The sequence below is a fragment of the Alnus glutinosa genome, chromosome 4, assembly GCF_958979055.1.
Source record: "Alnus glutinosa chromosome 4, dhAlnGlut1.1, whole genome shotgun sequence".
NCBI classification, from domain to species: Eukaryota; Viridiplantae; Streptophyta; class Magnoliopsida; order Fagales; family Betulaceae; genus Alnus; species Alnus glutinosa.
Window position 1 is genome coordinate 7,670,839 of NC_084889.1, and position 14,802 is coordinate 7,685,640.

At 35.4% G+C, this 14,802-nt stretch overlaps 1 protein-coding gene across 1 annotated transcript in view; it reads left to right on the forward strand.

Annotated features, from left to right (window-relative positions):
- The first annotated feature begins 4,938 nt into the window (after positions 1 to 4,938).
- Positions 4,939 to 14,802, forward strand: part of LOC133866419 (exocyst complex component SEC6) — a 41,620-nt gene continuing 31,756 nt past the window's right edge. Inside the window, exons 1-11 of the mRNA XM_062302937.1 lie at positions 4,939 to 5,216; positions 9,341 to 9,379; positions 9,666 to 9,754; positions 9,891 to 9,981; positions 10,374 to 10,463; positions 10,640 to 10,719; positions 11,326 to 11,418; positions 12,674 to 12,700; positions 14,060 to 14,167; positions 14,366 to 14,504; positions 14,598 to 14,642. Of these exons, the coding sequence (XP_062158921.1) occupies positions 5,088 to 5,216; positions 9,341 to 9,379; positions 9,666 to 9,754; positions 9,891 to 9,981; positions 10,374 to 10,463; positions 10,640 to 10,719; positions 11,326 to 11,418; positions 12,674 to 12,700; positions 14,060 to 14,167; positions 14,366 to 14,504; positions 14,598 to 14,642 (930 nt within the window). The 5' untranslated portion in view covers positions 4,939 to 5,087. The remainder of the gene's footprint in view (positions 5,217 to 9,340; positions 9,380 to 9,665; positions 9,755 to 9,890; positions 9,982 to 10,373; positions 10,464 to 10,639; positions 10,720 to 11,325; positions 11,419 to 12,673; positions 12,701 to 14,059; positions 14,168 to 14,365; positions 14,505 to 14,597; positions 14,643 to 14,802) is intronic.

Consider the following 14,802-nt stretch of genomic DNA (forward strand, 5'->3'; position numbering starts at 1 on the left):
TATATAAAAAAAAACTCACATTTATTTATGAATAGGTTGAACAACATCACGATAATAGAAGTCAAGCAGTTGAAGATTGAACAGCAACCAATAATACCATATAGAAAACTTGCCTTGCATAACAGGAAGACAATTGTAGAGATCAAACAAATGGAAGGAAACTCAAAAGTGAAGGTATTAATAACTTATAACTATTTAATGCATTTATAAAATATCATGAATATCATATCAATTGTTTAATTTTTTATAAAAAAAAAAAATATTACAAGAAATATTCTATACATGTTTATGCAAAGTTGAAAGAATAGACAACAAGTATGGCTGGTATTATATTGGTGTATGTCACAGACTCATCCATTAGCTATTTTTTAAAAGGAAAGGAACAAGCAAACTGAAAGAAGAAGCAAATGAAATTGGAAGAAGAAACTCTAGAAGCCTTAAGAAGTCTCAAGCACGTTCTAAGGATAAGGAGTAAGCTGCTTCATCCTAGCACATGTGGTAGCTTTGGAATGAAGATGGGTTAAGCGTGGATTACAGCTGGAAGTCGATAATAAGATTGTTAAACGTGCAAAAATGTGTTTTAGTTAGTTTCATTCCTTGTTGCCGTTTAGTACTTGTAGCTTGCGTTTTAATTACTTGCATTGCAAGTCTTAGAGTAGAAACCAATGTAAACAGCTGAAGCTGGTGTTTTGCAGTAGATTTTGTGATTTTAATGTTCTTTTGAACTTGGAGGTTAGGCATCCTCTAAAGTGCCCTATCAATACTAATTCATTTCTTCATCAATTCATTCATCTTCATTCTCTAAATTCCCATTATATTCTTATAATCTCTCTAAAATTCCTAAACATTTTACAAACTGTTACAAGTGGTATCAGAGCCCACGATCTTGATTTTGAGCTTATGAAAACTAGGTCTACAACAATGTTGGTTGAGGCGCAACAATGGAAAGATCTAAGGGACAGAATGACCCTCCTACAGGCTGAAATGGTGAGTAGAACTGAATTGCAAGCAGCTATGCAATCGGCTATGAAGCAAAGTCAGATAGAAATGTTGAAGCAAGTTCAAGAATTGTTGAATGCCAATAACAGACCCAACAATGGACAGCATGAACAAGTGCATAACAATAGTAACAATGGTCATAGTTGTTGTAGGGGAGGCCATTCCTATAAAGAAGGAAATAGTAAGGGAGATGGGTTTCATATCAAATCAACTCGCTTGAAATTTCCAGAATTTGATGGTGAGGATCCAGAGACTTGGTGCTGCCAAGCTGCTCAATTCTTTGATTTTTATGGAACCCCGAATGCACAAAGGCTCTCCATTTGCTCATTTCATATGGAAGGTAAGGCTCACGTGTGGTTTCGAGGATTACAAGCTATTAAATGTGTTTCTATGTGGGAAGAATTTGTTAGGGCTGTTCAAGTTAGATTTTCGAAAGAGTAGAAGCAACAACTGTAACGACCCACCCCCAATGACACAAAATTGTCCACTTTTGGTTCCCCAAACCAGACTTCCCAGGAGGTCACCCATCCTGGGATTGCTCTAGCAGAAGTACGCTTAACTGCGGAGTTCTGATAGGTTCATGGCCATCACAGCTTTAAAACGCGTTGTGTCATAAATTGTGCATTTATACATATAAGCACATCCTCATTCCCAGGCGATGTGGGATATCACAACAACAAGATACTGAGAATACAGAGATCAAGGTTGAAAAAAATTCACAACCCACTCAATATTTCTTTAAGGCCTCAGTGGAACCCCTTCAAATGTCCTTACCCTAAAGGATGATGAAATGGAGTTGCAGGAAGATACAACTCTTCAATATTTCTTGAAGGCCTTGATGGAACCCCTCCAAATATTCTTAACCCTAAAGGATGATGAATTGAAGCTGCAGGAAGATACTACCACCATATCCTTGAATAATTTACAAAGATAATGATTGCCTTTATCAAGATGTAGAGAACGTGTTTGATGAATGTTGGATAAGAAATTAAAGCAAAGGAGGGTTATCAATTGGGAATATGATTGGTGGGTCTTTAGGACAAAGTGGAAGCTGAAGACATTACATAAGACAGTGATTGAATCTTTGAGTTCATTTGTGTTTCAGTACTCAAAGGAGGATGATGCGCATGTTGTTTTCATAAAGCATAGATGGCTTTGGAAAGATCTAAAGGGTTGGGGGAGAGGCGTGATGTTGAAGGTAAAAGTTGGGTGTAAGGGTTTCAAAAATGGTGCAATTCAAAACTGGAACGGTGCAGCTCAAGTAGACACATGTTCACGTGATGGACTAGAATAAGATAAATTCAAAGGTGCTTTTTTTTTTTTTTTTTTTTTTTTTTTTTGTTTTTTTGTTTTGGGAAGGGAAGAAGTTTACAAAAATGAATGGGTTAGCTAAAGCAAGCAAGCTTGCTTGACAGAGGTGGAGGATTTTAGGTCCACGTGGCAGCAAAGGAGTGGAGCTTAGCTCAATGTGGTGGATAGATGGATTACTCTAAGTCTTCTAGAAGTATCTAGCTCACGCATGTGTGCCACAAATGCATGGGCTTTTCTTCTGCAACAAATGAGTTGGTAGCTTGGGAAAAAACTACAGGGCAAGTGGCAGTTTCTGGGTAAGAGTGAAAGTCCCATACCTTGTGGTGTGGGTGACGTGTGTGTAGAACTATGTAGGCGTGAGTTTTGCTATTTGCAAAAATGTTTACTCACACCTTGTGGGCAAGGTGTTTTAAAATAGGGGAGTAATGTCACGAAATCATCTATCAGCTATTCTATACAAGGAAGGGAACAAGCAAACTGAAAGAAGAAGCAAAGGAAACTGAAAGAAGAAACTCTAGAAGCCTTCATAAGTCTCAAGCACGTTCTAAGGAAAAGGAGTAAGCTACGTCATCCTAGCACACGTGGCAGCTTTGGAGTGAATATGGGTTAAGCATGGATTACAGCTGGAAGTCAATAATAAGATCGTTAAACGTGTGGAAATGTTGTTTAGTTAGTTTCATTCCTTGTTGTCTTTTAATACTTGTAGCTTGCGTTTTAATTGCTTGCATTGCAAGTCTTAGAGTGGAAACCAATATAAACGGTCGAAGCTGGTGTTTTGCAGCAGGCTTTGAGATTGTAAGTTCTTTGGAACCTGGAGGTTTGGCATCCTCGAAATTGCCCTATCAACACTACTTCATTTCTTCTTCAATTCATTCATCTTCATTCTCTAAATTTTCATTATATTCCTATAATCTCTTTGAAATTCCTAAACAGTTTACAACTGTTACAATGTATAACATTCAAGACGAAGGTTAAGTTTAAAGGAGGAAATTTTTGGTGTGAACATTGTCAAATAGAACTGAAATTCAGCGTATCAAGGTAAACAACAAATGATATTTAATGCACTCACATATATGTATGAATATATAGAAATTCTCTTTCTAACAATTTTGGAAATGAAAACAAGTATCAGATACAAATTGAAGTATCAGATTCAACAAGATTCATTATCTTCGACAAAGACATCGAACAACTTATAGGTAAAACTGCAAAGGACCTTGCATATTTGCGAGATGAGGTAACCAATCTGGAAATTTGTAGAGCATTATAACAAAATAAAGTCAAGAAGTCAATAAAAACACAATATATCATATTCTAACCTCTTTTAACAATATGCTATATTATATTTATACAGAATTTGAAAGACAATATCATGCCAAGAGAAATTAAAGCAATCGTTTCCAAAAAATACGTCTTTCAATTGAAACTTAATGAATGTAACTTGAAAAAAGGCTGGGAAAATTATATTGTTTCTAGAATATTTGATTCACAGGTTGCAGAAGAAGCTAACATCCAAAAGGTAACAATACATTATATGTTGAATCTTGAAAATCTACACAATATCTACCTACACAATTATATGCAACTTCTAATGAAACTCTCTTATTACAGGAAACTCCAACTATAAAGCTTAGAGGGTCGAGCTCTAAACAAGAAATGAATACAACATTGTTAGCCAAACAACAGAAAATGAACAAGTGTTCAGTCAAGATTCTTCATTGTATTCCTCCCTACCTACAGAAGACACAGAGTCGGATGATGATGGCATACCTCTCAAAGTTCTTTACAAAAGACTGAAAGCTACTTAGAACAAGACATTGAGGGATACAAAGCCTCGGAAACAAATTATCATTCATTAATTGATTTGGTCCAACAACGTTTTTAAATGCACTACTGTTTATCTTTTGATTCGTAATTTGTAATCTACAAATATGCCAATTTACCTTCTATAGATTATAAAACAACATGCCTACAAACGTAATAGATTATATAAATATGTATTCTCCATTATTTGGTACCAATGTGCCTAAGTGTGAGTATGTTATGTAATATCCATGATGTGTTATAAATGTGCTTTGGTGTGAATATGCATGAATCGTTGAAAATTTTTATAATTTTTTTTTTGAAGAAATATAGGGGTATTTTAAGAATTTTGACAAGATTTAACGAAAAATTCTAACGAAGGACTGAGATTGAAACTTTTTGAAAAATTGATATATTAAATTGAGACTTTTGAAAGTTTAGATACATTATTTCAAAAGGGGTGAAAATTCAGGGGTTATAAGTGAAGTTCTCTGTATTTTGTTATTTGTTTTTGTAAATTCCTATATTATGTAAAATGTCTCTTGAATTAACATCTATAAAAATTGAATACATGTGATTTATTTTGCTTCCTTACGAGATAATTTACAATATACGTTTACGTATTTTCATTCTTATTTCTAAATTTTTATTTTGTTTCTAATAAAATAACTCAAAACTTTTGTTCTAAACTACTTTGTATATTTTCTATTACTTTTTAAATAGAAACACTTGACGTGGTTTTAATTCATAAAAACTCGTGTCCAGTAAAAATAAAACAAAAACAAAAAAACCTTTGACTAGTTCAGGCCAGACTGGGCCACAGTGGGCCAAGCCCATGGCTCCGGCGCATACAAGTCCCAACACCGAAGAACAAGACGACGAGACGCAGAAAAAAGACCCGAGTCCAGTTTGAAATCCAAACGCACTTCAATATCATTTCCGTTCATCGAAATACCGGGTAATTGTTGCAGGAAATGATGGTGGAGGATCTGGCTGTTGAAGCCAAGGAATCGGCGGTGCGCGAGGTCGCCAAGCTATTGCCGCTGCCGGAGCTCCTGCAGTCTATCGCATCGATCAAGGCTGATTACATTGCCCGTCAACAGGTACCAATTATGTGCAATTTATCTATGTAGATGGGGTTGAAACTGGTTGTGGTTTATACAACTGATAACATTAGGGTTGACTACTTTTAAAATGGAGATGTGATTGGACTGCTTTTTTTTTTTTGATAAGTAAGAATAGTTTTATTGAAAGATGTGATTGGACTGCTGCTGTGGAAAATGTGTAGAAATTGGGATTGGGTTGGGTTCTTAGGTTCAAAGTTCTGTCAAGAAAGAGCAAAATGCGTATAAATCAGATTGCACTCTGTTACAGGTCCCGGATGATTTTTACATTGATGTTGTAGAGCATGGTCTTCGTGTTTCTGGGACTCCAGTGGATCTGGGGCTTTCTAGATTACTGAAACTATTCCCATTTCGAGTTACCATGATTCGCAACAAGCCTACAACCCTTCCGAATTGTGGTCAGGGATTGCTGATCAACTGTACTAGTATATGGCAATACAGAAGTTTTTTTTCTTCCCATATATTTTCTTATCAGCCCTTTTAGAAATGAAAAATATAAATTTGACGCGAAAAGGTTAGAGGTGCGTATGAATTTTTAGTAAAAAATGCTATAATTATAGAATTTCTAATTGAGAACTACCGTATTGCATACTAACTTCTAGTTAAGAAATCAGATATGCTGTAAATAAGCCTATCTCTATTACTCTATCTAGCCATAGGACTCCTTCCCAAGTCCATGTAACATACGTGAAAGATTCCCAGAAGCATGTTCTTAGAAGTGGAAGACATTTATTCTTGATGAATATGGTGTCATGCAAAGTATGTTTGTGCACAAATATATGCATCACTGAAACATAGGCACCTCATATAGAAGATTCATAGAACTGAGTTCCAAGAAGTTGGGTGGAAGGTGTATGCGCTTGTTGATTATGAGTGTAATCTATGTGGCTTTATCCAGTACATTGTGCATGAACATGATGCCAATCTCCAATTTTGAAAAATTCACTTTTTATTTTTTATTTTTATTTTTTAAATGGGGAACCCTCTAAGGCAGTGCCATTTCGTGAATCCATTATTGTCGGGCAAACCCCGTACCCGTGCAAAGCGCCTCCTCCACACGGATCGGGTAAAACTCAGGCTTTGTCAGCAAGCATGGCCCCAAGGAATTGTTTATACTCCAGGAAATTCGAACCTTAAACTTGATGGGAATGCCACCAAGACCAAGACCCTTACCACTTGAGCTAGCCCATTGGGGTTAATTCAAATATTTTACCCAAAATAATTTGAAATTTGATTAATTCTAGGAGTATCCTAGTTTTGTGCTTGTTCAGAAATTGGAGGAGTTGAAATCTGATTTGGCAAGATGAAATAAATAGGCATTTGGAAATTTTGTGGATAAGAAGAAGAACCTAGTAGAGGAAATTCAGTCACAAGATGGTAGGGAGGATGAAAGGGGGCTGTTAACAGGGAAGATGAATACTCCATCTCAAAGTTAGAGGAATTAGCTGTGATGGAAGAGATTAGTTGGAGACATGATATTTGACTTAAGGGGATAAAACAAAGGTTCTACCATTGGTTAGCAAATTGTCATAGGAGGTCCATTTTCATTGGTAATTTTTTGATTGATTGTTTATGCTCGTGTAACAATCCAGGGAAAACATTAGCCACATTTGTGCTATCACTTCAAAATAACTAGTTAATTTGAAGCTCTTTAGAATTACTTATAAAGCCTAATTTTACTTAGAAAAGACCCAATGCGAGATTTAGTACCTGTGAGTACCTTAATAATCTACCCACTTTATATGAGCTATTCATCTTCTTAATGTGAGACTGAAGAGTTACAATCTCTCTCTTTAAATCCCCGACGTCCTCGTCAATGTTACGTCATGTAGTGCTCTAATACCATATGGCGTTACTAAGTTGGTCTGATATCATTTGTAAGGACCCAAGGAAAGCGTTTGTCACATTTGCGTTATTACTCCAAAAATACTAGTCAATTTGAAGCTCTCTTAAATTACTTATAAAATCCAGTCTCACCTAGTAAGGAATCAATGTTGGACTTAGTACCCATGAGTGCCTTTATAATTTACCCACTCTATGTGGCTATTTATCTTCCCAATGTAAAATTGGGAAGTTACAACTTGTTAGATGATAGGGATCGAAGGAATGGATAATTTAATTATTTTAATATCTTTATTCAGAATCTGTTGGGAGAAGGCATACTTTGGGTGGGATGCATTTGATGTCTATTAACATTAACGAAGCAAGTTGTTAGAAAGATAGTGCTAAAGAGTATGACTGGAGATAAGCACTAGATTCGGACAGGATTCCTGTTGCCCTCTTTTAGTCATGGTGGTCTGGGAGAAGATTTGATGAGGATGTTTGCTACTTTCTGTAAGCATGGAAGTTTGAGAAAGGTCTGAATGCTTGTTTCATCGAACTTTTCTTCTCATGGGTTGGACGTAGACTAGGTGCTTCAGATATTAAGGATTTCTGGCCAGTTAGTTTAGAAGTAGAGTGTACAGACTACTTGCTTAGTTATCAACTAATAAATTTGAAGAAACTGCTCAGACATCTTTCTTAATACTCAGAACGCCCAGAGGTAGACAGATTCTGGACTTGGTGTTAGTGGCTAATGAGTGTTTGGATTGCAGATTGAAGTTGGAAATTCTTGGGATTTCATGCAGGTTAGACCTCGGTAAAGCTTATGATCTTGGTAGTTGGGGCTTCTTTCTGTATATGATGCAATGTTTTGGTTTTGGGGACTGCTAGAGATGTTGAATTTGTTTTCGGGTTTCAACAGCCAGATTTTCTATTCTGATTAATGGTTAACCTACGGCTTTCTCAATGGTTTTAGAGTTTTGAGGCAAGCACATACATCTTCTTTTGTTTCCAGATTTTCAAAAGTTATTCATTTCTACTGACAGGAAAATGCCAATAAACTCAGGGAAAACGTTTTCGCAGACTTTGTGAAATTTTAGCAAAATCTGTCTAAGGGAACCTTATTTCAGGTTTTTGGGTGGGAGATTCTACTAGCAGGGTTTTCGAGATATCTTACTTTCTGTTTTCAGATGATACTTTAATATTTTTGGGACTAATCTAGATCAAGTTAGATATTAAAGTGTTTTCTCCTTGCCTGGAAACTGTTTTCAGCATTGAAGGTTAATTTGGGTAAAAGTGAATTGGTTCCAGTTGGGAGGTGCAGGGGAAGCAAATGTAGCAATATTTTTGTTGGAGGGTGAGTTCTCTTCCTATAAATATTTGGCATGCTTCTTGATTCTTCATCAAAAAAACAAAAGCTGTATGGGATAGGGTGAGTGAGAAGATGGAGAGACGGTGAGTTGGAAGAAACTGTATTTCTTGAAGAGTATGAGAGTGACCTTGATCAAGAGCACTTCATCTAGTTTGCCCACATACTCTATCCTATACTCTATAGCTATTGCAAATAGACTTGTGAAATTACAAGAAGATTTTCTTTGCGGTTGTGGTATATGAATTCGAATAGCAACTGGAAACAGTCTGATTTGTAAGACAATCCTTTATGTCTCATGTCATGTTTATGGAGAGAGGAATGCTCGCACTTTTAAGGATTACAAACTTTTGTCTTGGGCTTGGAGCTGCTATTCTTCCAATATCTCGCTGACTGTATGGATGCATCTGATTGCTTTTCTGCTGCTTCTCTGATTGAATTTTTAGAATTGTTAAACTTCAGAAGCTAAGTTTTGTTTCTTTATTGTTTTGTTTTTGGTGTTATTCTTGTAAACATTTCAAGTGGTAGGGTTGTACCCCCTTTTTGTGCATTTTACTTCATTAAACGAAGAAAATAGTCGTACATGAACCTTTATTATGTGCCTAACCTTAAATCAAGATGTGATGGATGAGTCATAATAAATGGTGCAGTTGATGTATGTGGCATGATTGCCTACAGCAGATGCTGGTTAGAGTTCTTAAATATGAGTTGGTGTGTGCATCTCGCTTAGTGATTGGTGCCAAGGCAATTAATTTTGTTGGTGATAGATGCTTCAGTTGATCCATATGGTGTTTTTGATAACAATGTAAAATATTTTTCACTTTAGTGGCATTATGTTGAATTTCGTTTTGGTAATTTCTATATAAGCTTTAGATTGTCAATTCTGAATTTGGTTATTGTTCTTTATTGTCAGGCAAATGATGCACAGCTTAGTACAATGGTTGCAGACCAGGTATATGCACCAATTCCAGTAATTTTTCATGGGGGAAGCCGCTGCACTGGCATTAGTTTCAACCATGTTTTTTTTCCCCTTACATTCTATACTTTCTGATACCTTTATGGACCTGAGAAAGCTCTACAACTATTATAGTTCAATGTGCTTACATAATAGTTCTTTGGACTCCCCTACTACTTAGGCGGCTTTCTCTTTTATACTTCTTGTGTACATGGGGGCACCTTACGCTTTTAATGATATCTCAATTAATTATATATATATATATAAACTTTGGACTCTGCAGGTTGAACAGGCAGAAGCTGGACTGGAATCTCTTTCCTTATCCCAGAACTCGATAAACCAGCTGCGTGAAAACTTCGTCTCTATTGAAAAGTATGTTATTGATGAGATATATTGAGGGAGTGATATAACATTATGAGGGGGTTGGTTTTTGCATGCTTTGTCTAAACTTCCATTGCAATTTTGATGTATTTGAGTTTGTTCTTAATATTATGGCCTTGTGCATCAGGCTTTGTCAAGAGTGCCAAACATTAATTGAAAACCATGATCAAATAAAGCTCCTTAGCAATGCAAGGAACAACTTGAATACAACCTTGAAGGTGGGTGTGTTCAACCTAAGTTGAATAAGCTTTTTATCATGATTATTATGTGTGTTATTGTACCTACAATTTGTAGTCTCGGGAAAAAGAGTTATACTGTTTTGTTTTGAATTTTTGTCTCTATCTCGTCAAAGGCTGTCACATGAAAATGCAGCCACACTAGAATGCTACATGCAACTGATCACCAATCTAGTGGAGTTGGAATTGCCTGACAAGATTTTATCTTGCAAAAAAGGGAAAGTGAAACGAATGGCTATTTATGTTGTTGATGTTTTGTGAAGCATGCATTTATAAGTTTTAAACCCTGAGGCATGAAGCTTTATGACCTACTTCTTTATTGTTTTTCCAACCTTTCTATGTGGTTGCTAACTGAAGACATGATTTTATGATAGGATGTTGAGGGCATGATGTCCATTTCTGTTGAAGCAGCTGAAGCACAGGATTCTTTGAGCGATGATAAAGAAATCGTTAACACTTACGAGGTAACAATACTTATCAGAAAAACACTTACGAGTTAACAATAGTTTAAGATTTGTGTGTGTGTGTTTGTGTCTATACACATTATATATACAGTATATATGATTACTGTGAACAAAATTAAAACATTACAATGTATTCATACTCTGATCTTTTGTTTTTCATCCTTAATTTGTGATAGAGGTTAACGGCTCTTGATGGGAAGCGGAGGTTTGCATTAGCAGCTGCAGCATCTCACAAGGAAGAGGTTGGCAAACTAAGGTCTGTGTCGTCTTGTAAAGTTATATGTCATGTTCATGAGTGGGTGCTAGTAGGCACCAAGGGGGCCACGGCCTGCCTAAGATTTGAAGACCCCCTTTTCTTCATTCATTTTCAAAGAGGCTCCTCTTATGCATTCCACATCCCACGTACACGCACACCACTTATTTTTATTTTTCATGTTAGCCATGGTCCTATAAGGATGCTTAATGGGGGACATTTTTATTTATAATCCGAAGGAGTTGGCACAAGTGGTAAGAGCCTTGGTCTTTATGGTAGTCCTGTGAGGTTTAAGATTTGAATCTCCTTGGTGCAAACAATTTCTTTGGGCCAACCCACTAGCGAAGCTGGAGTATTACCCGATCTGTGTGGAAGGGGAGCTTTACACGGGTCTGAAGTTTACCTGATAGGGGTGGCTACACGAAGTGGCCCTGCCTTTAAGGGTTTTTCGTCATAAAAAAAATGATTATGATTTGATTTATACTAAGCCTTTGAGTTCAATAATCTTAGTTCCATCATTTGTTTTATTATTGATGCTTATAGTTTGAGGCTTAATCACCTCTCTCTCTCTCTCTCTCTCTCTCTCTCTCAATTTGGAATGTGGCCCAGAGAATATTTTGAAGATGTAGATCAGACTTGGGAGACATTTGAGAAGACACTATGGGGTCATATTTCCAACTTCTATAAACTTTCTAAAGAAAGGTATATTCTTTTATCGGGAAAAACTTGAAATTTGTGACTGTTCTTTTGCAAATGATATTGATTTTATTTCTTGCAACCAACTGCATTAAGGTTTCTTTTGATAATATTTCCTTTCTTATTTAACCTGAATAAATTGTGTTATTACTTGAGATTTCATATAGATGTCGGTTGTTTGAAATGGTTTGAGATATGGCTTTGGTCCACTTCTTGGAAATGCTTTCTAGTGTATTTACTTGTGTTCTAATGAGGTTTAATTGCAAATACCACAAAGTAAAAACAGTGCTGAAATATCAGTGTTGACAGATTTTTTTAAAATAATCTCATATTAATAGGTTCATTAATTACTTCCTTGTCTCATATGAAGTGTGCTGCATTCCTTTTTGGGGCGTCCAAAAATGAGTGTCTGCCTGAAGTCAAAACATTTAGGCTCTGTTTGATAGCCCCTTTCCCTCCCCTCCCCTCCCCTCCCCCCCCTCTTTTTTTTTTCACTTCTCCAAAAAAAAGTCAACTTCAAAACAATATAACTTTTTTCACTTTTTATATCATATCAATAATTTTTTTTTTATTACTATTAAAAAAAAAAACACACTACAAAACAATTTTTTTTTTTTCACTTTTCCATAAATAAATTCCAAACTTATTTCTACTTTATATCGCATCAATCACATTTTATTACTATTCAACAAAAAATTTCCTCTCAACAATGGTTACCAAACAGGGCCTTATAACTTCATCAATCCCTCCCTAATTCAAAATCAATCAAGACAATCATTAAAGAGTCAGGTCACCTTTGGGCATTTTGATAAAATTACTATACTTTTTTCTTATTTATTAAACATCATTTCATTTCAACCTAAGACATTCAAATTGGGATGTATGGAGTTTTAAGTTTTTCAATGGTCTTTGGACCAAATAGCATCTCCCATAAACAAGGCGTGGATCTTAATATCACAGGTCTAATTATTTTAGCATCTTTGGAGACAATCCACTGACAAAACTTCTTCTCTGTGATGTGGTCCAAGCAAAACAGGCCTGCCTTCTAGTACTTACACTTTTTTTCTTCCCCTTCCATTGGAGTTTGAAGTGTATCCCCTGTTTATGGATTTATTTCCTTTCTTTCTGGTACATATGCTTCAAAGTTACTTATAAAAAAAAACATATGCTTCAAAGCCATTATTGCTTAGATTATTTATGGTTGTTTTATGCTTCTTCTGATGGTCATTTTATTGTTATGTATGTTTATTTCTTTTTGCAGCCCACAAACTTTGGTTCGTGCTTTAAGGTATGCCTGTAATGAATATTCTATGTCTTTATCTTCTTGCTGTACTATAAGTTTGTTACTGTTTTTGGATTTTGTTTTAACTTTCTTTCTTTTTTCTTTCTCTCTATTTAAACTAGCTTTGTGGGGGGTAAGTTGGTATTACTTATGTTTCATCCAATCAAAACAGCTCATGCATAGTGGATATGCAATATTACACACATGGATGTAAGAAAATAATGAAAAAAATGTTGGAACTGTATTTAATGTATTTATTCAAGACATAGGACTATCTAGGGGAGCTGGATGGGTAAAACAATGGAATCGATGAACATCATTGCCAAAACTCATGGAGGTGTATTTGTATTTGGTTGGAGTAGGTGAACGTACTTGTGAAAGAAATGATTGGAGTGATTAATGAACAAAATATTGCAGAACTGAAAGTGGCTGAAAATCTTTGATACTCAAGACAGAGAAATGAGGTTAAAATATGATTCGTAGAGGAAAAATGCCATAATAACCCGAATTCAGGAACAAACTTCTCTAAAGGGAATGAGGTTAAAATATGTCTTCTAGTGGAAAATTGCCATAATAACGATAGATAGCTATGTATTTATGTTGATACTCGGATGTCCATCGAATGTTGGAACTATTAACAAACCTAAAGTATGAGGGCAAATACAAAGTGCACTCATCATTAAAAAGATGGGTGTGTATTGATACATATAATTTAATTCTACAAAAAGAAACGTGCAAAGACCAATTTAAGCTACTATCAAATGGAAGTAATTATTAGTATAAATATGCATGTGTGGGTGTGTGCAAACTTTCCTCATAATAAAATAGAAGTCATGCTTTTAGAGGTTTCCAAAATGTGCAAAATGCTGTTGTCTTCTTGTTTGGACTTGGTTAAAGTTAATTAAAAAGATCATTAATAAACTAATTGGACATGAAAGTTAATTTGAAGCTCATTTTATTATAAGCTATGGAATATAAGCACACTTAACAAAGCATTAGTGGTTTTTTTTTTTTTTTTTTTCCCTTATGAATAATAATTTATTTGAAGAAAAGGCAAAGCCCTCGTTCACGAGAAGTGTACAAGGGATACAATCATCCTAAAGGTGTCTGAAATCTAAAAAGTTAACAAGATCTACAAATTTGCTAGGGTTGGTTATGGTAACCTTTTCCCTTTCCTGCTATATAAGCCATAGTTTTGGTTAAATCAGAAACTATTATGTCTTTTTATCGCAAACCTGACTTGAGATTTTGTAGGCTTCAATATATGGGTTTTGTTTTATGAGGTCCCTTTGGTTCAATTCACTTTCGTGCTAGTCTTGTAGTTTATAATCATCTTCCACTTCTGTTGTATATTTTCCCTTCTAGGGTTGTTGAAATGCAAGAAATCCTTGATCAACAACTTGCTGAGGAAGCAGCTGAGGCTGAGGGAGGTGGTGCAATGGCATCAATTGCAAATCCTCGTAGAACTGCCAAGTAACTATTTTGTATTGATTTTTAATTTTATGTTTTAACTTTCTCCTTGAAGTTTGATTGCCTTTTCAAGTTACTGATCATCATATTGATCATGTATATATCTATCATGGAAGCATTTTTTAATTGTATGTTAAAAACTTAGTTCTTAAGGTGCACATAATGCATCATAGTTTTTTTATTTTTTCTTGTGTCCTGTAGGAAGTCTACTACTGTAACAGCTTCTTCAAGAAGTCTAATGCAGCAGAAATTGAAGGCTCAAGGAAAAGGCTACAAGGATAAATGCTATGAGCAAATAAGGAAGACTGTTGAAGGACGGTTTAACAAACTTCTTACAGAGGTATTCTATTTTATTTACTCTGTTGTAAAACAATGGTAAATATATAATTTTCTTTTTAATTATGTCTTATTCTAACAATAATTTGTGCATCAGCTTGTTTTCGAAGACCTTAAAGCAGCATTGGAGGAAGCTCGAACAGTAAGTACAACTGATCTTTTCAATCTTGTAAACATTTGTGCTTGACCTCTAGGTGGAGATTAAATACTCATTTGTATATTTTTTCCCTTAATTAACCAAAAGTTGAGATTGATCTTGTGCTTGATGGAGATTTTCATTGGCCCCGTTTGGCAACCCCCTC